This window comes from Pelobates fuscus, chromosome 8 (assembly GCF_036172605.1).
Source record: "Pelobates fuscus isolate aPelFus1 chromosome 8, aPelFus1.pri, whole genome shotgun sequence".
Lineage (NCBI taxonomy): Eukaryota > Metazoa > Chordata > Amphibia > Anura > Pelobatidae > Pelobates > Pelobates fuscus.
The window spans coordinates 142,688,302-142,714,783 of record NC_086324.1 but is presented as its reverse complement, the minus strand read 5'-3'; the positions used below and the strand labels follow the sequence as shown (position 1 = coordinate 142,714,783).

At 39.7% G+C, this 26,482-nt stretch overlaps 1 protein-coding gene across 2 annotated transcripts in view; it reads left to right on the top strand.

Moving 5' to 3' along the window:
• LYRM1 (LYR motif containing 1) overlaps positions 1–26,482 on the top strand; it is a 46,784-nt gene that overhangs the window by 18,210 nt on the left and 2,092 nt on the right. For both annotated transcript variants that reach the window (XM_063428891.1, XM_063428892.1), the window contains exons 2-3: positions 3,769–3,927; positions 25,216–25,308. In XM_063428891.1, the coding sequence (XP_063284961.1) occupies positions 3,769–3,927; positions 25,216–25,308 (252 nt within the window). The remainder of the gene's footprint in view (positions 1–3,768; positions 3,928–25,215; positions 25,309–26,482) is intronic.

The following is a 26,482-nucleotide window of genomic DNA, read 5'->3' as shown; positions in this document are numbered from 1 at the left end:
CAAAAGTTTTAAAACTGCTCTGGTCCTTAACCCCTTAACACCGCAGCCAAATGTACAAGTTGTGAACAGAACAAAACGTAAACAAAACCTGGCATTTGCGCTATATGTCTGTCCAACCGTAATTCACCTCTTTCATATTAAATTCACCCACACTTATTATATATCATTTTATTCAGGGGAAACAGGGCTTTCATTTAACATCAAATATTTAGGTATTGAACATAATTTAATATAAAAAATTTATTAAAAAATGGGAGAAAAAAATAATTTTTTTATTTTTTTTTGTTCTATGTGACATTTTAACTGTGAATGTCATAATACTGTTTGCTTTTACTGCAATACAATACACATATTTGTATTCAGCGATGTCTCACGTGTAAAACAGTACCCCCTATGTACAGGTTTTATGGTGTTTTGGGAAGTTACAGGGTCAAATATAGCACGTTACATTTGAAATTGAAATTCGCCAGATTGGTTACGTTGCCTTTGAGACTGTATAGTAGCCCAGGAATTAAATTAACACCCATAATGGCATACCATTTGCAATAGTAGACAACCCAAGGTATTGCAAATGGGGTATGTCCAGTCTTTTTTAGTAGCTATTTGGTCACAAACACTGGCCAAAGTTTGCGTTAGTATTTGTTTGTGTGTGAAAAATGCAAAAAACGCCAATTTTGGCCAGTGTTTGTGACTAAGTGGCTACTAAAAAAGTCTGGACAAACCCCATTTGCAATACCTTGGGTTGTCTACTATTGCAAATGGTATGCCATCATAGGGGTAATTTTCATTCTTGGGCTACCATAGGGTCACAAAGGCAACGTAAGCAATCTGGCGAATTTTAATGTGAAAAAAATGAAACACAAGCCTTATATTTGACGCTGTAACTTTTGAAAACACCATAAAACCTGTACATGTGGGGTACTGTTGTACTCGGGAGACTTCGCTCAACACAAATATTTGTATTTCAAAACAGTAAAAAGTATTGCAGCAATAATATCGTCCGTGTAAGTGCTGTTTGTGCGTGAAAAATGCAGAAAACGTCACTTTTACTGGCGATATCATCGTTGTAATACATTTTACTGTTTTGAAACACTAATATCTGTGTTCAGCAAAGTCTCCCGAGTAAAACAGTACCCCCCATGTACAGGTTTTATGGTGTCTTGGAAAGTTATAGGGTTAAATATAGTGCTAGCAAATTAAATTCCCTATACTTTCGGCATTGGTTGTCAGGCAGGTCCCGCTAATTGTAATTAATTAGGATACCTAATTATGTAAAATTATTACATAAATATATGTGTAGAATTAATATATGTATATATATACATATGTGTATATATACGTATATATATATATATATATAATTTTTTTAAAATATTTTTATTTATATATAGGTATATATATAGTGATATATACGTATATATTTATGTATATAGATATATATATATATATTATGATATATATTATTTTGTTCTAGGTGTATTTTGATATAAATATATATATTAATATCACAATACAGTTAGAACGAAATAACACATCTATATATTTTTTAATTATTTATTTTTAAATATTTTTTTAATTTTATTTTTTTACGTATTTACATATATATTTTTTTATATTATATATAAATATATATAACAATAATTATATATATATTTAATCAGTATCAGTCTACGTGTAATTTGATATTAATATATATATATATATATATATATTTATTAATATTTAAATACACGTCGTGTATGTGTAAATGTGTGTGTGTGTGTATGTGTATGTGTATATATATATATATATATATATACTTAGATCATATATATATAATATATATGATCTAAGTATATTTTATTTGTAACTGTAATTTTTTTAATTTATTTTTTGAACTAATATTTTATTTTTTTTACAGGACAGGGGTCAGAGACAGTGTCAGCCAGTGATTTCACATCACTGGCTGACACACAGGATCAGTGATCACAGTGACTGCCTGTCACTGTGATCACCTCCTGCAGATTGGGTAATTGACCACAGGGGGGAGTGCCTGGGTGGTACAAGCACTCCCCCCTTCCAATCTGCAGGGGGATCACTGTGCCAGTTACATGTGTCAGCCAATAGGCTGACACATGTAACACTGATCGCAGTGACAGGCTGTCATTGAGATCGCAGTGACAGCCTGTCACTGCGATCAGACTTCGCAGATCGCGGTCACTGACCCCAGGGGGACTGCCTGGGGGGCCAGGTAAGTCCCCCGACCGCGATCTGCAGAAGGGGAAAGCCGCCGGCCGCATGTGTCAGCCGATTTGAAATCGGCTGACACATGCTTAATACTGGTCGCAGTGACAGCCTGTCACTGCGATCAGAGACTGCAGATCGCGGTCACCGGCCACAGGGGGGGTTGCCTGGGGGGCCAGGCATCCCCCCCGACCGCGATCTGCAGCGGGCGATTAGCGCCGGCCACGTGGGCGGCCATTATGGCGAGGACGTAATATTACGCCCGCCGGCGTTTAGAGCCGGTTCCTGCAGGACGTAATATTACGTCCTCCGGACTTAAGGGGTTAACGTACAAACATCGCAAAAACAGGCCGGTCCTTAAGGGGTTAAATCACTTTGTTTCTGTTTATGCAGCCCTAGCCACACCTCCCCTGGCTATGATTGACAGAGCCTGCATGAAAAAAAAAACTGGTTTCACTTTCAAACAGATGTAATTTACCTTAAATAATTGTATCTCAATCTCTAAATTGAACTTTTAATCACATACAAGAGGCTCTTGCAGGGTCTAGCAAGCTATTAACATAGTAGGGGATAAGAAAATCTTAATTAAACAGAACTTGCAATAAAGAAAGCCTAAATAGGGCTCTCTTTACAGGAAGTGTTTATGGAAGGCTGTGCAAGTCACATGCAGGGAGATGTGACTAGGGTTCATAAACAAAGGGATTTAACTCCTAAATGGCAGAGGATTGAGCAGTGAGGGTGCAGGGGCATTTTCTATACACCAAAACTGCTTCATTAAGCTAAAGTTGTTCAGGTGACTATAGTGTCCCTTTAACACTGCCTCCACTGTGTTTTACAGATGATGTAGTATGCTTCGGATCATGAACCGTTCCAAGCCTTCTCCATACTTTTTTCTTCCCTTCTTTCTGGTACAGGTTGACCCTCTGTCCAAAGAATGCTGTTCCAGAACTGGGCTGGCTTTTTTTTTTTTTTTTAGATGTTTATTGTCAAAGTCTAATCTGGCCTTTCTATTCTTGAGGTTTAAGAATGGTTTGCACCTCCTGTATTTCCTCTCGTTAAATCTTCTTTCTGGTAGACTTGGTAATGATAGGCCTACCTCCTGGAGAGTGTTCTTCACTTGGCTGATAACCTGTTTTACTTGCATTGAGAGCTCCTTTTACAGCAACAGCTTGTGAATGCTGAATCGGGCAGCTGCGCCGCTGACGCTCTCAGCAAATCAGCTACTCCCCATCCATATAACTGTCTTGAAAAAGGTATGTTTCCTATTAAGCCAGTTTTATGAATAGGGATTGCTGGACGCTCTCAGCCAATTAGCAGTGCCGCTGCCCGCTTCTGCCATTCCGAATGTTGGAGGGGGCAGAGAAAAACAGCTCTGGCGAGAAGACTTTGGGGTTAAATCGTTTTTGAACAGTTTAACCCCTAAAGGTAATCCAGTACCAGGGGCCTCTTGGAACCAAAGCAACTTCATATTAAGTTGTTATGGTGCCTAGAGTTTTTCTTTAAATATAAAGCTAAATGTGTAATTACCTCTCTTTATTTTTGTAGATGAGTGCAACAACACGTCAAGAGGTTTTGAGCCTTTACCGAAAAATATTCAGGATAGCAAAAAAATGGCAGTCAGCATCAGGACTGAAGGAAGACACCATCGAAGAAAAACAATATATTATTGATGAGGCCAGAAGTCTGTTCAATAAAAATAAACATGTATGTAATATAGGTCATTGATAAGCCATACTGCATTTGAAATGTAAACATAAATATATATTTTTAAATGGGTTGTATAAATGTAACACATTAGTGACACTTGTCAACTGAAAGTGTTTTTTTTAACGGTTTTCTTGGTGAAGAACTCAGGATTACATTTTCTTTTGGCGCTGTAACTAAGTGCCCTTAGCTCAGGCATCTCCAACATGTCACAGATGTCGCTGAACTACAACTCCCATGATTCTCTGACCATTTATTGCATTCATAAATTGTGGTGGTTGGGTGGTGTAGTTTGAGATCCCTGCCTTAGCCTTCACTTTGACAGTGTGACACAGTGCATCTTGAAATAGTAATTAAAGGATCAGTTTGGGCAACATAACAACTTAATTGTGCTTCCTCTCTATCCTTCCGTATTCCCGTAAATCGGGAAACCGGAAGGCTCTTGCAGAATCGGGCAGCTGCCCTGCTGATTGGATGAGAGCAGTCACCTTACGTTCTCAGCAAATCAGTGACTCCCCATCCATATTACGGTCTTAAAAAAAGTGGGGATAATGAATGGGGATTGCTGGCCGCTGCCCGATTCTGCCAGAGCAAATGGCTATTATATTTAGAGATAACAGTTCAGCTCTTCACGTTATGTTTAGCTATACTGTATAATGCATAAAACAGGGCTCGACAAATGTGCTTGGAATCTAGGAGCCGGCTAAAAAAAAGTTAGATGCCAGTTTGTTTGTTTTTTTAAACTTACAAAGCTTTATTTTCAACGACAAAAATACAACTCTTTTGGGGGGTCACTATACACCCTGTTCCAAATTATTATGCAAATTCTATTTAAGTGTCACAAAGATTAAATATTTAGTTTTTCAGTTTAGCTCATGGAAGGCATTGTGTCTCAGGGCTCTTTTGATCACTAAAAACAATCTCGGACACCTGTGATAATTAGATTGCCAGGTGAGCCCAAATTAAGTAAAAACTACTAAAGGAGGGTGTTCCACATTACTAAGCAGAGCACCATTTTCATGCAATATGGGGAAGAAAAAGGATCTCTCTGCTGCTGAAAAGAGTGAAATAGTTCAATGTCTTGGACGAGGTATGAAAACATTAGATATTTCACGAAAACGTACGTGTGATCATCACACTATTAAGAGATTTGTGAATGATTCAGAGCACAGACTGGTTCGTGCAGATAAAAGCACATAGAGGAAGATTTCTGCCAGATCCATGCATCGGATCAAGAGAGCAGCTGCTAAAATACCATTACATAGCAGCAAACAGATATTTGAAGCTGCTGGTGCCTCTGGAGTCCCACGGACATCAAGGTGTAGAGTCCTCCAGAGTCTTGCAACTGTGCATAAACTTTCTATTCGGCCACCACTAACCAATGCTCACAGGCAGAAACGGCTGCATTGGGCAGAAAAATACATGAAGACTAATTTTTAAACAGTCCTGTTCACTGATGAGAGCCGTGCAACCCTGGATGGTCCAGATGGATGGAGTAGTGGATGGTTGGTGGACGGCCACCCTGTTCCAACAAGGCTGCGACGTCAGCAAGGCGGTGGTGGAGTCATGTTTTGGGCCGGAATCATGGGAAGAGAGCTGGTTGGCCTATTTAGGATCCCTGAAGGTGTAAAGATGACATCTGCAAAGTATGTGGAGTTTCTGACTGACCACTTTCTTCCCTGATACAGAAGGAAGAACTATGCTTTCCGTAATAAAATCATCTTCATGCATGAAAATACACCATCTCATGCTGCAAAGAATACCTCTGCATCAATGGCTGCCATGGGGATGAAAGGAGAGAAAGTCATGGTGTGGCCTCCATCCTCCCCTGACCTCAATCCTATTGAGAACCTTTGGAGCATCCTCAAGCAAAAGATCTATGAGGGTGGGAGGCAGTTTACATCCAAACAGCAGCTTTGGGAGGCTATTCTGACATCTTGCAAACAAATTCAAGCAGAAACTGTCCAAAAACTCACAGGTTCAATGGATGCAAGATTTGTGAAGCTGCTATCAAATAAGGGGTCCTATGTTAAAATGTAACGTGACCTGTTAAAATGTTTAAAAAGTTAAAATGTTGTTATAAGTTTGATTGAAATAGCTTTTGATTTCAGTAAATATGCTGCAAACACAACAAATGACAATTTTCAGTTCTGTACAACCTATAAATTGTTTTGAAACTTACTGTGCATAATAATTTGGAACAGCGCATTGTAAGTTTTTTATGTTTAAAAAAAAAAAAATACTGCTATCATTAGGAGGTTTGTTAAATAAAATTTGAATTGTATTAACCCCTTAAGGACACATGACATGTGTGACATGTCATGATTCCCTTTTATTCCAGAGGTTTGGTCCTTAAGGGGCTAATAGTTGATAACATGAAAATTATGCTGACTGTTATTTACATCAATTATTTAGGTAAATGAGAAATATAATTTGCATAATAATTTGGAACAAGGTGTAGTCACCAGGACCACTACAGCTTAATGTAGTGGTTCTATTGGCTATAACCTGTCTGCAGTCTTTTCAATGTAAACACTGCCTTTTAACAGAAACGGCAGTGATTACTTTGCTACCTAGTAACACCTACAGTTGTCATCACTCAGATGGCCTCTAGAGGCACTTCCTACGTGTTACAGACGCTCTGCTTGGAGGTGCTGAATGTTTCCCATAGAGATGCGTTGATTCAGTGCATCTCTATGAGGAGATGCGGATTAGAGCAGCGTTTTGCAGCGCATGCACAATAGCTCCTCAATACTTTTCTATAGGAAAGCATTAAATTGGCTGAGATCATCAAGCTTGATTATCTGTCATAGGGGCAGGAACAGCCGTGGGGAGACTGGCACGGTGGGGAAAAAGGTGAGTAAAACACCATTCCTATGCGATCGTAGTGGGGCTGGTCACTTAAACAGACACACATACCATGACAGACACACACTCACAAATTATATGTTTTAATTCAATATAAGGGACATAGTGCATCTTGAAATAGTAATTAAAGGACCAGTTGGGGCACCATAACAACTTAATCAAGCTTTCTCTATGTCGCAGTGGGCGGTGGATCTGCTTTCCCGGAGTCCAGTGAACGGCTGGCTGGGGAAAGTGGAGGCGGAAGCCAGCTGGGCGTATTGTATGTGGAACGGCGACGGAGTTGTGATCTTCCTTCTCTGCTCCCTCGCAGCCTGTTTAGTAATGCTGGGGTCGGAGTAACGTCATACAATACAGAGCCCGCCTCTTAGGGAATGGGCTCACAAATCCCTGGCACCTGGGATTTGTCGAGCCCTGGCATAAGGAAATTCCTTTGCTGGTTATTTGTTCTTAGAAAAAAAGAACATTCTCCGTAGATGCCCTCAAATCTGATTTAAATATTTGCAGAGCAGAATACGGCAGCATTTCTTAGAATTCTGGATATAAGGGAATTACTTCTTGCACTGCCTGTTTTCAACTTTATTTAGTTCATTTAAAAAAAAAAAAAACAATGTTTCCATTTAGTTTACCTATTCTTCATCATTTTCTTAGGTTTCTTTTCTAGGCAACAATTCAATGCATGTGGTCTCCATAAATAGCAGCCAATAAAATCTAATTTATAGTAAAAGTACCTCCTGTTTCTTCATTGAATTAAGCTTAAATAATGGTCTTTAACCCCTTCACGACGGGTGACGGACGAGGTCCGTCATCCAGGGGATACCCTTAACGACGGATGACGGACCTCGTCCGTCACGCGGTAAAATTAACCCCAGATCGCCGCGATCGTGGGGTTAATGGTGCTCCGGTCTGCCTCTGTATTAGAGGCAGACCGGGAGCACCGGATCGGGCTGTCCCAGTACATGTGCCCGCTCTGACAGCATGCCAGAGCGGGCACATGTGCTCTGTATACTTACCTTCCGCCTCCCTGCACTTCCGGGTTCAGTGTGAAGTGCAGGGAGACGGATCAGTGCTGATCCTGCCCCCTGGTGGAAAAAAAAATAAAGTTTATTTAAAATCCCACCCCCCTTTACCCCCCCTTTACCATTTTAATAAAAAATTAACCCCTTCCCTGCCAATTGATCACTGACTACAGTGATCAATTGGCAGGGATTACATTTTAATATGATCTGATTTTTTTTTTAACCCCTGAGGGTTAATTCTTTTTTTTTTTAACCCTCAGGGGTTAAATTTATTTTATTAATTAATTTAAATATTTTAAAATTATAAATTTAGCTAGCTGGGGAGGGTGGAAGTTAGTGGGGAATTGGGGGATTTAGTGTTAGGCTAACTAGGGGTTAACGTTAAAAAAAGTTTTAAAATAAGCTTTAAAAAGTTAAAAAATTAAGTTAAAAAAAAGTTTTAATAACGTTTAAGTAAAAAATTAAAAAAAAATAAACCCTTTACCCAGTCCAAATAAAAATTAACCCCTTTCCTGCCAGTCTATCACTGCCTAAAGTGATCAAAATACAGATCACAGTATTATACTGTGATCTAATTTTTTTTTTAACCCCTGACGATTAACTTTTATTTATTTTTTAACCCTCAGGGGTTAAATTAATTTAAGTAACTAATTTAAATATTGTATAATTAAATATTTTGCTAGCTGGGGTGGGTGGGAGTTATGGGAAAATGGGGAATTTACTGTTAGTGCTGCTTACTGCTAGTTAGGGGTTAACGGTAAAAGAAAAAGCTTAGAAAAATGTTAAATCTGTAAAAAAAGTTTTACGAAAGTTTAGGAAACTTTAAAAAAATGAATAAGCGAAACAAAAGTTTAAAAAATAGTTTTAAAAAGTAAAAAAGTTTTAAAAAGTTAAAAAATTAATTTAATAACGCTCATTACCACTACACCTGGTACAAGCTAGCGGAAAAATGATCCCACGCTAAGGTTCAAAATATGCCTTTTGAAATACCCTGGGATGTCTTCTTTAAGAAATGGTATGGCTTTATGGGGTATTTGGATTATATAGCCTGGTAAAATACTCTAAAATGGGACATGGGCACGGCGTAAAAATTTAAAGTTTGAAAAAAAATGGAATGGCTGTGTCCCAAATGTGCCCCTCCGATGTCCACATATACCTGGCAAAGGTACATACGGGGGTATTTTTGTACTCAGCCGACATAGCTGAGCAACATATGAAGTATTATACAGTCGTAGCACACATAAGGTTTGCAAAATATACTGTGCAAACTCACTTTGTGTGTCAAAAAGGCAGAAAAAACGCTTATTACCACTACACCTGGTACAAGCTAGCGGAAAAATGATCCCACACTAAGGTTCAAAATATGCCTTTTGAAATACCCTGGTATGTCTTCTTTAAGAAATGGTATGGCTTCATGTGGTATTTGGATTATATAGCCTGGTAAAATACTCTAAAATGGGACATGGGCACCGCGTAAAAATTTAAAGTTTGAAAAAAACTGGAATGACTATGTCCCAAATGTGCCCCTCTGATGTCCACATATACCTGGCAAAGGTACATACGGGGGTATTTTTATACTCAGCTGACATAGCTGAGCAACATATGAAGTATTATACAGTCGTAGCACACATAAGGTTTGCAAAATATACTGTGCAAACTCACTTTGTGTGTCAAAAAGGCAGAAAAAACGCTTATTACCACTACACCTGGTACAAGCTAGCGGAAAAATTATCCCACGCTAAGGTTCAAAATATGCCTTTTGAAATACCCTGGGGTGTCTACTTTAAGAAATGGTAGGCCTTTGTGGGGTAGTTTGAATTTAAAACTTACGAAGATGCTTGGAAATTGCACATAGGCCCAGCGTCAAAATTCAAAGTTCTGTAAAAACTGATATGGCTTGGTCTCCAATATGCCACTGTAGCTTCACAAAATAGTGCCAAAGACATTCATTGCGGATGTCTTTTTACTCAGAAGACTTAGCCGAGCATAATTTGGAGGTTTTGAACTTAGTGGCACATGTGAAATATACAAAATGCCCAGCAAAAATGCAATCCGTATGTCAAAAAATGCACAAAATTATTTTTTACCACATACTTTGGCATATATTGGTGAAAAAATGGGGGCATGCTAAGGCACAATATGCACCTTATGATATACCCTGGAGTGTCTACTTTTACAAATGGTAGGCCTTTGTGGTTTTTTTTTGAACATTCAAACTGTTATAATACCCCAAATGGAAGCATAGGCTCATTAAATCCGTCTCTCAAAATTCTACTGTGAATACTGAAAAGGACAGGTCTCCTGTATGGCACTGTAGCTTCACGAAATAGTGCCATAGACATACAATGGGGGTGTCCTTTTACTCAGAAGACTTAGCTGAGCATAATTTGGGGGGTTTGAACTTAGTGGCACATATGAAATATACAAAATGCCCAGCAAAAATGCAATCCGTATGTAAAAAATGCACAAAATTATTTTTTACCACATACTTTGGCATGTAATGGTAAAAAAATGGGGGCATGTTAAGGCACAATATGCACCTTATGAGATACCCTGGAGTGTCTACTTTTACAAATGGTAGGCCTTTGTGGGGGTTTTTGAACAGTCAAACTGTTATAATACCCCAAATGGAAGCATAGGCTCATTAAATCCGTCTCTCAAAATTCTACTGTGAATACTGAAAAGGACAGGTCTCCTATATGGCACTGTAGCTTCACGAAATAGTGCCAAAGACATACAATGGGGGTACCGTTGTACTCAGCAGAAGTAACTGAACACATAATAAAACTTTGTACAGGAATAGCACACACCAACTTTACAAAATACACATGAGAAGTTCTTTGTTATACGTTTGTGTGCGAAAACCCCCAAAAAACACAATTTTACTCCAATATTTAGCAGAGGTTGGCGGTAAAATGGCTACGTAGAAAGTGTCAAAACAACCTTAGGTAAATAGCCTGTGATGTCTACTTTATATAAATATATACTTTTGTGTGGCAATTTTGTTTTATTTTATGGCTATTAGGCTTACAAGACAAACATACCAAATTCTAAAATCGCTCCACATTAAAATTTTATTTTACTCCTTGTGCTTTGTGACCTGTAACTACCAAAAAAAACTTAAAATCCCAGACACATTATATATTCTGTAAATCAGAACAAATAAATGAATTTATTTTTAATTACTTTCCTTAACCTGCACTAATTATGCACACATTATGATTGCAAAAACTGTAAAAAAAAACAATATTTTTATTTTTTTTGCGTTTTTCTGAATTTTTTTTATAATAAGTAAGCATTTATATATATATATGTTATATCAAATTAAAGCCCTTTCTGTCCTTTAAAAAACTGTATATAATATGTGTCGGTGCAATAAATGAGAGAGATGCAAATTGCAGTTGAACGCAAACAGCAAGAAAATGCAAAAATTGCTTGTGTCATTAAGCGTAAGTCAAGCTTCTGAAGCTCTGTCCTTAAGGGGTTAATAAAATTATAAAGGTCAGGGACAGTACTTTTTTCCAACACCTCAGCCTTGGTTGTGGCTACATGGCTCTTTTGGCAAGGTTATACAAGTAATATTCAGCCAAATACGAGTGTTTAAAGAAATCACCGGTTTTGGTTAGAGTAACCTGCTGTGCTGGTTTCCCTCAGTCAAAGAAAATAAAAACCCATAAACTCACCTATTCAAGCGACGAGGCCAAGTTCTTCCCTTAGCTCGATACTCCAATGCGAATATCAATCCTCCTCGCTTTTGGGGAAGGACAGGCAGCGGGGAGAGCCATGCCACCATTGACTGTGTGGCACCGCAATTCTGTGTGTGCTGGGGTTACATGCCAATTAGGCACAGAATTTCTGCTACCCGGAACCATCATTCCAGGCTGGCTATTGGCATCTCAATGACACAGCCAGAGGTGGAGTTACACCTCCGACAGCAGAGGGGTTAAACTCTGTATGTACTCATTTCATAGCGAAACACTGCACATGCAAACTCCAGGCACCATGATTACTTCAAATCACTGAAGTGGTTATGGTGCTTGGAGAAACCCTTTAAAGTTTAACAATATGACAGTTTTGTTGGTTGAAGTAGTCTCCTCCGAATGTTACTGATGGAAAGAAAAGGCAGCTGAGAGCTTCCGACAGCAGCAGCCAATTAGAACTCAGGAATTGATTCACTAAATTGAAACAAGCAACTCCCAGAATTCTTCTGTATGAATCGGCCTTGTAATACTGAATGGATTTAATGTCCAAAGGAAATGCCTGTTATGGAGAAATCCTATATTCCTTCCATCTGTGTAACAGATTTGAAAAAAACAGCGGTATCTACTAAAGAAAATTGTCAGGAATGCAAAGTGAATTTCAAATTTAAAGAAATGATCTAAGCACCAAAACAACTTTAGCTTAATGAAGTAGTTTTAGTATATAGATCTTGCCCCTGAAGTCTTGGCGTTCAATTCCATGCCATTTAGGAGTGAGATCACTTTTGTTTCTGTTTATGCAGCCCTAGTCACACCTTCCCTGGCTGTGGCTCACTCAGCCGGCATGGATAAAATGGTTTAATTTTCAATCCGATTTGACAACACAGTTTGTTTACTTTAGAAGTCCTTATCTCCTGTTATGTTAATTCAACATTGATCTCACACCGAAGACTCCGGCAGGCTGTTAATCCGGAAGTGGATAAGACCTTTTAAATCAAATATAGTTTGCTCAATAGGGGTAGGAAAAAAAAAAAAAAAAAAGATTAGACACGTGAACAAGACATTTGTAAGGAGGCTGTGTGTCAGCCAGAGAAATTGTGGGTACATCTGCATAAACAAAGTAATTTATCTCCAAAATGACACAGCAAACTTTCTCGGGTTTCTTTTTTAAGTGACAATTCTTTTGAAGGTTCCTTTTTATCCAAATATTTCTTAAAACAGTTCCCTTGAAGGCAAACATAGTTCCCTTGAAGGCAAATCTTTTTGTTACATAACTAGATGCTTAACTAAGTTTATATCGCATTTTAGGAATAAATGAAACCAACTGAATTCTAGCAAAAAAATAAAAAAATGTGAAATTAATCATTCATACTTTTCAAGGTTATTCACAAAAGCCTGAATGCAGTCTGGATCATTTTATACACTATTTCTATACACAACACTGATACAACAGAGGGTCTTAAGGAATACTTGGGGTGCTCCTTTTTTTTTTTTTTAACTAGATTTAAGACTCCCCTTTTCATTTTATGTAATAACTTTTTTTTTTCTCTCTCTATCAGTGCACTCAATGATTCCCACTGAGAGAAGCATTGAGGCCCTGCAGCGTCTGTGAAGTAATCAACGCGCTCCATCGGTCCGATGCTTTTAATAGAGAAACATTGGTTTCAATGTTTCTTTATGAGAACCAATGCCTTCTGCTTTGAACGATCGTTAAAAGAGAATGCGACAGGGAACCCTCCGGCTGCCTAACGGCTAGGAAGGTGCAACTAAGGACTCTATAAAAATGCTGATTTGTCTTGAAATCTGCAGTTTTTAATATAACATTGAGCTTCAGTTAACCCGCGAAGCACTTCAGCAAGCTGGGGGACTGCACAATCAAAGTTCTAAAATTTTCCAAACATGCAGGCATTTACTTTCTTACTGTGCTCAATGTGCCTTAGGTGACCTGATTGATTTGAAGATCAATACAAAATTTCAAGACCTCTAGCGGAATCCCCTTGTTGTCATTCTCCCTTTATTACCTTTTCATTTAGGATAACATTCCTTTAAAGCGAAGGTCAATATTTTTGTTACATGTTTAGTTAGAAATGTGTGCTCATGTGTATGGGAAAGAAATCGTAGAACGTTTTGAATGGCTGTGACATGGTTGTTTCCTGTTTCCTGTTTATCTAACTGGTATTTGTCGTGGACTCCACTTTAACAGTTGGGCATCAAACACTTAGAAAATGTTCTGCCATCGTAACCTGTGCGATTTGTTGTCAGACTGTTGCAAGTGTCACGTGTAGCAAATATCACACACATGCATTTTTTAATTACACAGTACGTTTACCATCCGTGCTATAGTCATTGGGGGCAAAAAGCTCCTGTGTGGCAAATTCCATGCTCCTCCAATCACGTGTTCTCTATGAGAAGCATTCATATCATCTCACTTCCCAGCTCATCTTTGCTGCTAGAACAAATTACCGTAGTAGCAGAGATAGGATGAGAGGGTGTTGGTGGAGTCACAGGGGCCTATTGACTGTAATTCAGGGGTGGAAATGAAAGCAGTTTAACACTGAACAGTGAGGTGGTACCCTGGTAGTCCAGGCACCGTAAACACGTCAATAAGATTAGTGTTACTAGAGGTGGATTTCCTGCAGGACATTCAATTTCTTCTGCATCTCCCTCCCCTGACTCATCATCACACTATTTTAGATATTTAAGTGATTTAAAGATCTATAGATATCCATACTGGGCTGTATTAGCAGAACTGAAGCTCCAGGCCTGTGCCCCATTCCGGCTGACTGATTACCATAAAATGGTTAATGTAATCCTTTGTGCAGTGTGAAAATGTTACTATTTCTCGAATAGCCAACATTCTCCGCAGGTCATGTGACATGTACCATTTTTGCTAAACACACTGTCCAACTGTCCCAACCTGCATATCAGGAGTCCGATTTTGTCTGGTAGTAAAATAGGAAGGTGAGGAGTTGACGCAGGTCTTGACAAGAGGACATCTTAAGAGTTTGGAATTAAGGAAGGAGAGTGGGTGACCTGGTACCGAGCAGATCAGATGATGAAGTGGGAAGCATGGGTGTAGCCAAGGATGGGGAATTGGCATGTGTGTTAACAGAGATAACCTATGCCAATACAGAGCAACTATGTCTCCTGTATGTACCCAAAATATCATTAGCTTAGCAGGAAAATACATATGGTTAACTGAATATCAACGTGCATGCATTCAGTATAGGTTGCAAAGATGTCAAGCTAACACATCATTTATGGCAGCATTGCCACCCCAGTTGTGAGGTGCATCACGAACACCCCATATAGCAGTTACACCCCTTCACATACTGATTTTAGGGAGACATGATATTTAAGTCCAGTGTTCTTAAGCAGAATACCATATAAATAACCCAGGTTGACAAGACATAGGCTCAAAACTGAGCCTGTCTCACAAGATCCGGTTAGGATGTATGGAAATGTTAGCTTTATCTATCTGTTATTAGGATCATTATAATCATTATTTCAGATTCATTATAATTTGCCAGTTAATGCTTATCGTAGATATTTGTAGGCTGTGTCTCAGGGAAAATGATATCAATTGTTTTGAGCTGCGTGAATGAAACAATCTGTAGATGAGTAGATCCTGCAGTCTCATATTGTACCATGTGGTGACGCTGAACACATGCTCTTATTGATGAAATGGTTTATTTCTCCATCCTGTATTGCCACATTTAGGCACTTTACTTAATGAAATCATTTGCATTGAGCAGTTACTCTGAATCTGGTCTAGCTTTCATCATACAAGCAGACTACAAATTCTACATAGCATTCCCTCCACACGGTTCTTGCATTCTTGGCATTTTATTCAGATACTATATCCTGTCCACAACATCTGGAGGGCCAAAGGTTGCCTAGCCTGATAGGAGTGAATTCCCCCATTATGGCATTGTTAAAGGGACCCTGTAGTCACTATAACCATTTCATCTCTTTGAATTAGTTATAGTGCCTGGAGTGCCGTGGCACTGTCCCTCCATTCAGTGTTGCACCATGTTCGTGCAGTATGCCACAAAATAAGAGTTCCTGGCCACCCACAGTCCAGCCCCTTCTATATGTGTAGCTAACGCAGAGATAACACACTTTCTTGTTGTCATACCCATTCATACCGTCAGTTGGAGCTCTGACAGGCTAAAAGCGGTCAGATGACACTCAGCCAATCACAGCTGCCCATTGCTGCTCAGGCAAATACTTCCTTATTAGCCAACGCAGCACAGAGGGGATGGACTGCCGGGACTCTTGTTTAACTTTAAAACATTAAAAACTGAAATGATGGTACCAGGGGATCCAGACACTATAACCCGTTTAATGAGATGAAGCAGATACAGTGCCTGTGGCGTCCCTTTAACCCCTTAAGGACACATGACGTGCCTGACACGCCATGATTCCCTTTTATTCCAGAAGTTTGGTCCTTAAGGGGTTAAGTAGAGAGGGTTACTGGTTGAGGGAAGGCCCCCACCTCCTGATCACTGCAACACAAAGTGGTCTCTTCGTGAACCTTAGGCACACTAATCCACTGTTTGTTCTGTAAAAATCCTTTTATTCCACACATAGGGGTAAAAAAAACCAGCAACAAAAACATCACAGTGACCTATAGCATAGCAGGTTCATTATAAAATTGCCTGCTTTTTGATATTCTAGCCTCTGCTAGTTTCTTATTCTTGCTTTATTTCCAACAACATTTGTGTTATGCACAGCCAATCCAAGGACTGGCAATACAACCCTATCTACCTTTTCTTAGGATTGACAAGTGACATATATTTGATTTAATAAATGGAAACCCAAATTTAGTTTGTGTCTGCTAACTTAAAGTAGATGAGAATGGAACTGCTCTCTTACAATTTAATTTCCTCTGCTTGTTTTAAATTAGTGAACTCAATCTAGTTCAGTCATATTTCCTAGAATAAGCACAACAGCAATACCATGAGAGAAAAAATAAATAAAATATATATATATAGAAGAATGTAGAGATGATAGCACTCTCAGGACTCCAACTTAAGATTTAACTTTTAATAGCTTACAGGATAAAAAAAAATCAACGTTTCAGTCTGCTATACACAGACTTTCATCAGGATGAAAGTCTGTGTATAGCAGACTGAAACGTCTTTTTTTTATCCTGTAAGCTATTAAAAGTTAAATCTTAAGTTGGAGTCCTGAGAGTGCTATCATCTCTACATTCTTCTACATTTTGCTTGACAAGTATTTTTACTATATGGAGTGCAAGATTATTTTCCATTTTTATATATATTTATATATATATTCAAAAAATGTAAATTCACAAATTTCCCACTAGGTGGTACTGTGAGACCCAAATATCTAAATGTTACTAAAAAGTATGCTGAAACCAGCATCTGTAAATGGTGACAAAACAAATGTAGGTAAAATATGTGTTTGTAGGGGTGTGTGTGTGTGTGTGTGTGTGTGTGTGTTGCCTATATATTGTAAATGTCAAAATAGAGCTAAAAACAATTTAGTCAGTATAAAAAGTAGCTTAAAGTGTCTTGAAACACAGATTAAAAATATATACCTCAAACTAAACTGTAGATTTTAAAAAAAATTTTTTTAGCCAGCTCTTTCGCCCTTTGTGTTTCAAATCCGTTCTCAAGTTACTGTAAATCACTGTCCATATAATACACTATAGCACAAGCAGATAAAAAGAAAACTCCAAACAGAGGGGGTGCCCTCCTCTAATTTGTCTGTCCCTCTTTTCTAGGAGTTTCACATTATTGGGGTGTCTGAGTGTATAACAGAGCTCCAAAGAAAATACTTCCTGCAAAGTGTCTTTAACACCTTCCCGACCGCTGACGGTTCAGGACCGTCATCGGAAAAATCCCCTTGAGGACCGGTGACTGTCCTGAACCGTCCTAACTGAAATCTTTACTCACCTGGTCGCCGCCGTTGCTCCCGGTGTGGGGAGACTCCCCATGGCGAATTAGGACCCCGCGGCCATGTGATCGCGCAGCAGAGCGGTCACATGGCCACAATAGCTATCCAGGTGTATGTGTGTGTGTGTGTGTGTGTGTGTGTATATATATATATAATTTTATAGACAAATATATCTATATAATATGTCTATATATCTTATATATGCCATACTTAGTGTATTTTTATATAAATATATACATATATTACTATAAAAATACACGTATAATTAAATTATACATGTGTATATATAATAACGATATATATTGTGTATATATTATAAAATACAAATAAGTAAATTAAAAAACATAAAAATAAAATTATATATAAAATTTTATTCTAACTGTATTTTGATATTAATATATCAAAATAAACTAGAATGAATATATATATATATCTATATATATATATATATAGATATTCAAAATATTACAAAATATATATCCATCAACAGGTCACTTGCACACTGGGACACTCGCGTATCACAGGCTCTGCTGGGAGGGGTGGGGAAGGGGATCGTAATCAGTCCTGCTTACATTATGGAGATGGAGTTGCGCACCCTGGGTGCACCTAATTAGACCCTCGACTATGACCACCCCTTCTTCCATACCCCCCAGGGACCATCCTGAGAACCTAACACTGTCCCGGGAGTTCACAATAGACGGGGACCTGCGAGACACCTCTTAGGCCGATCCTTCGACATCCCAATCTAACGCTCTCGCCCTGCCTTGTACCTCAGGCATAGCCTACACTGCATTTGTTTATGATAAGTACCAAGATTGCTGTGCCTAATAACATTATGCAACAGTTCACGACGTATCATTGTATTGTGTGACACTCCCTGCTTATTCTAAACATGTCATCCTGTATGCTACCATACTCTCGTGAACCATGTTATTATTCTATTCACCACACATTCACGATATCCTTTCTTCGTACGGAGTCCTGCGAGCCTCCATGTTGACACTAATGTTGAGACCAATACATTTTGATTTACCGTTTGCCTTACAGTTGATAGAAACCTGCGAGTTTCACTTGATTGAACATACTGCATGTCGTATATAAAATGCAATCACTCAATAAAATAAAGATTTACAAAAAAAAAAAAATATATATCCATATACAAAATTACATAAATTATTTCATAAATATACACTTAGACTTCAAATCAGTGCTGTACACACAGTACATGGGGCCCTGGTGCAAAACTGATCCGTGGTCCCCCCCCTCGACACCTACATAGAGGCATACATACATACATACACAGACACTCCCCCAACATCTGTGTGTGTGTGTGTGTCTGTTTGTATGTGTCTGTATGATATAGACACATACTTACAGAGAGACACACACAAACAGACACAATATGTTTGTCACCCTCCTGTTTCCTACTTTTTGCAAGAGGGTGTCTTCCCTTGGGTCCAGTCGGGGCTCAGCCTGATGGGAGTCAGAGTTCCCACTCTGACTCCCTCCTCTGCTTCCTCCCGTGCGGCTCTGTTAGATAGCTGGGAGGAGTGACATGCAGTCACTTCCTCCCAGCTCTGTGTGATGTCATCATAGGGGGCCCGGTCGCGCTTTTACAGCGCCCAGCGCTGACCGGGCCCCCTGGCAATCCATCTCCATCGGGTGGCCCTGACAGCATGGGGTCCACAGGGCAGCCGGGCCCCCTGGAGTGACCGCTACCGCGGTATGTACGCCAGTGCTTCGAATATATAAACATGCATATATATTTAAATTCTACGTGCGTATTTATGTAAGATTTTTACATAATTAAGTGATTTTATTGATTGCAATTTGCGGGACCAGGCCGAAAGTCCAGAGAATTTAATTTGCTAGCACTGTATTTAACCCTGTAACTTTCTATGACACCCTAAAACCTGTACATGGGGGGTATTGTTTTACTCGGGAGACTAAGCTGAACACAAATATTAGTGTTTCAAAACAGTAAAACATATCACAGCGATGATATTGTCAGTGAAAGTGTTATTTTTTTTTGTTTGTTTTTTTGTTGCATTTTTCACACACAAACGGCACTTTCACTGAAGATATTGTTGTGATACGTTTTACTGTTTTGAAACACTAATATTTGAGCATAAAAGTACCCCCCATGTACAGGTTTTATACTGTTTTTGAAAATTACAGGGTCAAATATTTTTACATTGAAAATTGCCAGGTAGGTTATGTTGCCTTTGAGAACGTATGGTAGCCCAGGAATGGGAATTACCCCCACGATGGCATACCATTTGCAAAAGAAGACAACCCAAGGTATCGCAAATGGGGGTATGTTCAGTCTTTTTTTAGTAGCCACTTAGTCACAAACACTGGCCAAAATTAGCGTTCAATTTAGTTTTTTGCAATTTTCACACACAAATATAAATGCTAATTTTGGCCAGTGTTTGTGACTAAGATGGCTACTAAAAAAGACTGGACATACCCCATATTGAATACCCTGGGCTGTGTACTTTAAGAAAATATGTACATGTGAGGTGTGATTCAGAGATTTATGACAGATAACAGTGTTACAATGTCACTATTGATACATTTTAAAAATATATATTTTTGAAACAGCAATTTCCTACTTGTACTTATAGCCCTATAACTTGCAACAAAGAACGTAAACACTGGGTGTTTTTAAGCTCAGGACAAAATTTTGAAGCTATTTAGCAGTTTTTTTTTCCCATTAGCTTTCATAGCTAAGTAAAAGATTTTTTTTAAGTAAAAGTCAAAACTTTTTTTTTTTTTAATTTTTCATCATATTTCACAATTTTTCACCATATTTTATTTTTTTTTAAAAGTAAATTATATGGCATGATACAAATAATGGTATGTATAAAAAAAAAAAAAAAAGCCCCCTTTGTCCTGAAAAACCCCAATATATAATTTGTATGAGAACCGTAAATGAGAGAGAGGAAAATTACAGCTAAACACAAACACCACAAAAGTGTTAAAACAGCTCTGGTCCTTAACGTACAACATGGCCAAAACAGGCCAATCCTGAAGGGTTTAAACTGCAGTAAATGTGTATATAAATCAGTCTGTATAAATAAGATACATTGGTTTTATTTTAAATTACATTTTAGGTGCATACATTATGAGTAAGTCACCATAAACCTATGAAAATCTCCCTACCTGGCCACACACGCACTTACATCTTTAAAGTGACACGATAGTCACACCAACAACTATAATCATTCCCTTCAGGCTTTTTTCAGGAAACACTGTCTTTTCAAAGAACACGCAGTGTTTACATTACAGCCTAAGGCAGGGATAGGCGGCTTTCAGCACTCCAGATGTTGTGGACTACATCCCCCATAATGCTCTTACCCACAAAGCATCATGGGAGGTGTAGTCCAAAACACCTGAAGTGCCAAAGGTTGCCGATGCCTGGCCTAGGGATACCTCCACTGGCCACTCCTCATATGGCGGCTAGAGGTGCTTCCTGGGGCAGTGCTGCACAGTGTCCCCACCCTCTGCATGGAAACACTGAACTTACCTCGTAGAAGAAACTACCACCCGTACTCTGATTACACCCAGTTATATCTCTCCTCCCCGGACCTCTCCCATGCCATCCTGCAACATGTCACTGCTTGCCTTTCTTCCATCTCTGACTGGATGTCCTCCCGCTTTCTGAAACTCAATCTCTCTAAAACTGAGCTCCTTGTCTTTCCTCCTCCTAATACTGATCCTCCTCTTTCGCTCTCCCTTCAAGTTTGTGGTACTCACATCAGTCCATCCTTGCAAGCGCGCTGTCTTGGCGTCATACTTGATTCTGGCCTCACCTTTGAGCCTCACATCCAGCATGTTGCCAAATCCTGTAGATTCCATCTTAAAAACATAGCCCGTGGGGGGCGGAGCCAAGCAACGAAGCAGAGCGGCCGCACAAGCGACAAGCTCTGGGGAAAAAGTAATAGAAACCCGGTAAAACCGGAAAACGGAGCCGCAAAACGGCAGCTAACTCACCCCTTACAAGCATGGGCAGGAAATCCAAAAAACTGAAGCCCGAAAAACCTAAATCTGGCACAAATATCGACGATCTGTTCTGCCAAGCATACGGAGCACATGGGCCCAAAATGGCCGCCGCCATGGGAGACTTCTATGACGACTCCGAGGAGCTTTCTCTGGATGAAGAGGGAGAGGAGCACACAATACCAGCTCAACCCCTCCAGAAACCTAAGGTTAACGACTCCAGGCCAGTTACAGCGACTATGCTGGAAAATATGCTGGGGGCCCTGCAGAAAACACTACAGGCGGATGTGGCCTTACTCCGGGCAGACATTACAGGCCTGGTAGGCCGCATAGGAGCAGTTGAGACCACCTCAGAGCACCTAACCCAACAGGTAGCCCAAGTTCAACAAGAAGTTCAAAACCTCACCAAGAAACAAGCCGCCTCCGACCTCCGATTTGCCGTGCTGGAGGACTCAAGACGCCGCAACAATCTGAAAATCCGGGGAATCCCGGAGAGCACACCCGCGTCTGAGCTCCCGCACCTCCTAAGGAGGCTCATGACCCACCTGCTAGAGCCCAAACAGGCCAGGAACCTCACCCTGGACGGACACTTCAGAATCCCAAAACCCAACAGGGCACCGGAGCAGGCGTCCAGGGAGCTGATAGTGCGGTTCCGGAATGGAGCAGATAAAGCGCTGGTGCAAGCGGCTTTAAAGGGGATAACACCGCTTAGCTTCGAAGACATGACCCTTTCGTTTTTTGCTGACCTCACCGGCGAAACACTTAATTGGCGCAAAACACTGCAACCCCTCACAACTGTGCTCCGAAGCCATAACAAAGAATACAGCTGGAGATCTCCACGCACCCTAAGAGTGAAACATGGGGAAGCAACATACTCAATCTCAGAAATCGCGGAAGCACTGGTGCTCGTCACCAAGCTAGGAATACCAGAGGACTCGCTGCAACCATCTAACACCTATGTCACGAAGGTGCCAACCCACCGCTGGAACCCGAACACTATAACGCCGTTCTATCTGAAGGAGAAAGAGCCCATAGCAACTACTGCAGCAAAAACCTGAGGCAGTACAATGACGGGGAGAAATCCTCGCGCCAAGATATCATGGACTGATGCTAGACAGATATAGCCCACCTCACACCAATAGCCACATCCGAGGTACAGTGAGTACTTCCACATAAGCCCCTCCACCACGTCCCACAGACCCGCAATGCGGCCCAGACATATAAAGACTCTGGTCAGGCACCGTAATGACAAACCCTCCCTCCCCACCTCCTCCCCTCCCACCCCCCCCCCCCACCTCAACCACCGTAGACCCACACGACCTGCAACTACAAGGAGCAGGAGGTGCAAACCTATTTAACACATGTCTAGATATTATAGTTCTTAGATTTACACAATGAGCGGAGCCCGTTTACATATAAGCATTAACTAATCGGATAGACTAACATGCATGCTAAATGTGGACCCTTATACTACATTAATGCCGCAGACCATAAGGACAAACCGTATCCTCTGATTATGTTTAGCCTCTCCATTGTGCTGTATATCTATAAGCCATTTCTTCACCATAATGTTTATACCTATTTTGTTTGCGACTGCTATTGTGGCTGAGCAAATATAATGTTATACCATGCACAACAAAAATAAAGAATTAAAAAAAAAAAAAAAACATAGCCCGCATCCGCCCCTTTCTTAAACAAGATGCTACCAAGGAGCTTGTCCATGCTCTAGTAATTTCCCGCATGGATTATTGTAACCCTCTCCTAATTGGTCTTCCCAAAAGCCGTACTGCACCGCTATAGTCCATAATGAAAGTCGTTTCTCTCACACCTCACCCCTATGTCAGTCCTTACATTGGCTTCCTGTATGCTATAGGAGTCAATTTAAGGTACTAATTCACACCTATAAAGCACTGAACAACTCTAGCCCCCCTTATATCTCCTCACTGATCCATAGGTATGTCCCTTCTCAGTCTCTCCGCTCTGCCCGTGACCACCTCCTGTCTGTTGTCCGCACCTGTACGGCCAACTCACGCTTGCAGGACTTCTCGCGGGCGGCTCCCTTCCTATGGAATAGCCTGCCTACCGCCATCAGACTCTCCCCTAGTCTTGCATCTTTTAAGAAGTGCCTTAAAACCCATATCTTTAGGAATGCTTATGGCCTCCAAGACTAACCTCTACCTCACATACCTGTCTCTTGCTCTCTCCTAAAGGGCAGCCCACCTTATTTGACTGCAAATTCCTGTCCTAATGTGTTTTACACCCCACCTCCTATAGAATGTAAGCTCAATTGAGCAGGGTCCTCTTCAACCTATTGTTCCCGTAAGTTTTTTTTGTAATTGTCCTATTTATAGTTAAATCCCCCTCTAATAATATTGTAAAGCGCTACGGAATCTGTTGGCGCTAAATAAATGGCAATAATAATAATAATAGAGATGCACTGATTCAACGCATCTCTATGAGGAGATGCTAATTGGCCAGGGCTGTGTTTGGCTTGTGCTGGCTTTTCCCCTGATTTGCCTTCTTGACAGTCTCAATGAATCCTATGTGAAAACATTGTGATTGGCTCAGAGAATCACTTTTGATGATGTCGGCCAAGTCGGAAGATCAGGGGCCGAGTCAGCAGTTGCAGGCTTGTATAGAAGATTTTACTATATTTAGGAGGACAAGGGGGGTGGGGAGCTAGATGGTGGTTTTAACACTATTAGGTCAGGCATACATGTTTCTTTAAAATTAAATTGTTTCTCTAAATTCTTTTAAAAGTTTGGTATATATGCAAATGCCTCAGAGGGGATATGATAGCATTATACAAATATATCCGGCCAGTACAAACCATTGTCTGGAAATCTATTCATACACAGGGCTATACATAAGACACAAGGTCACCAGTCATTTAGACTGGAAGAAAGGAGATTTAGTTTAAGGCAAAGGAAAGTTGTTGGTTTCTTTTTTTTGTTTTTTTTTACAGTAAGAACAATACTGCCTGAATAAGTAGTTTTGTCAGAGTCTATACAGATGTTCAAACAGCAACAGGATCCATACTTACAAAAACATAATATTCATGGATATCATTTCTACTTTGTGGGGTAATAGCTTTTTAATTCAATGAGTCAATGGGGTCAAGAAGGAATTTTCCCCCTAGTTTGTTTCAACATTGGAAGCGCTTCAGACTTTTTTTGGAGAAACTGCAAAAACAAATGTGAAGAAGGCTGAACTTGATGGACACAAGTCTCTTTCAGCCTATGTGCCTATGTAACATATTCTTGGTAGTATATCTACTATTTTTTATTTATTTATTTGTCCCTTTTAAATGGAACTCCAAATGCCGTAGTCACTGCAGCTTATTGTAGTCTCTCAGGATCTAAGAAGCAATAACTTCAGACTGTAGGTTTATATGTCAAAAACCTAGAGGACTCATTGGCACCTAAAGCACACCAATTTTTATAGATTATTTTACTACTGGTAATGCCACCGAAGTAAGAATGGGTTGATGACTTATACCAGGGCCCAGTTGTGATGTAGTTGGTTGTCAATGTAACAATGTTCCATTAGTAGGCTTCATTTGCAAGAATAACCACAACAGTGGTACTAATTGGTGTCAGGTCTGTTCCATACGGACATTGCTGACTTACATTTTTACGGTTCCTCTGTTTTGTTCTCCATTCACTTTAATGTAAGACCCTACGTGTGTATTAGCCCAGTGCACAGATGTTCAGAAATTCTACGATCTTTTATTTCTTATAAAAATTATCTCTAATATGCATTGTAATATTCTATTTCAGATCACTGCTACAGACAACATTAATCAGTGTATAGAAGAATGCAGAGCACGAATTGAAATTGGATTACACTACGGAATCCCCTACCCACGACCTGTAGGTATTAATGGTATAAACGGCAAAAAAAAAAATCACTTGGTTCTGTAGGCTTTTCCATTTCTTTTACTTACTATGATGGTCAGGTTGAATACTAACCATTTATTCCCCCAAAAGTTAAAATGACAAAAAACAGATATCCATTAAGAGGTAGCTCCATAGTGTCATTTTTTTCCGCTAGTTGGAGAGTTAAATAACTACGTAAAGAGACCTCAACCTTAATTCAAACATTATCCAAGTCTTGGCTTTAAAGTTTCACACTTTACCCTTGATGTTTACAAATATTGTATGACGCCTCTCCGTAGGTAGCACTCCCCCCTCTCTTGAGAAAGACGCCATAGAGCGCTGAAACGCACGTCGAGTTTAGACGCTGATACTTTTAATCTGATTAGGTTTCCTATGTAGCCGGATACTTCGACTTTAGATTTGCTTTAGTCAGTTAAATTGATGTGAAGGAGCAATATAGAGAGAGTGTGTATTGGGTCTGATATATCATTTCAGTTTTATGATCGAGATTGGGGGGAGTTCAACCTACGAAGAGAGTGTCATACAATATTTGTTAACATCAAGGGTAACGTGTGATACTTTAAAGCTAAGACTTGGATATCTAACCAGCGAAACGGCATGCTTTGGTCCGAAGGGGACGTTTTGGTTTATGTAGTACCCTTTTAGCTTCCTGTTGCTGCACAGATTCCCAGATACTTGTCTTTCACATGGAATCAATCCTATTTAGAGATTCCAATTTTTTGGTTATTTTCTAGTTTCCACCTTTGATCCCTTAACATCTGAGTATTGTACTCTCAATCTAGAACTGCTATATATAGCGGGGATGTAGTGCGATATCCATATATAGGATTTAAATATCTAACTGGGGAAACTGTATGTTATTTATACTTATGCAATACCCACTCAGATTTTCTCCTTTTTTTTTTTTTTTGCTGCAGAGATTGCAGATATTTATCTCCAACACGGAATCACACTCAACCTAAAAATCATAGACAGTTGCAGGATTTTGTATGCAAATTTCTCTCAACTTTTGAGCACTGAGCTCTTAACCTATAACAGTCATAGGGAAGATAAGGCATACATATTTATTTTATCGTGAAGCGATTATACATCTCAGGAATTCACTCTAAATACCCCAACGATCTAACCTCTTGTAATCCCACCCCCA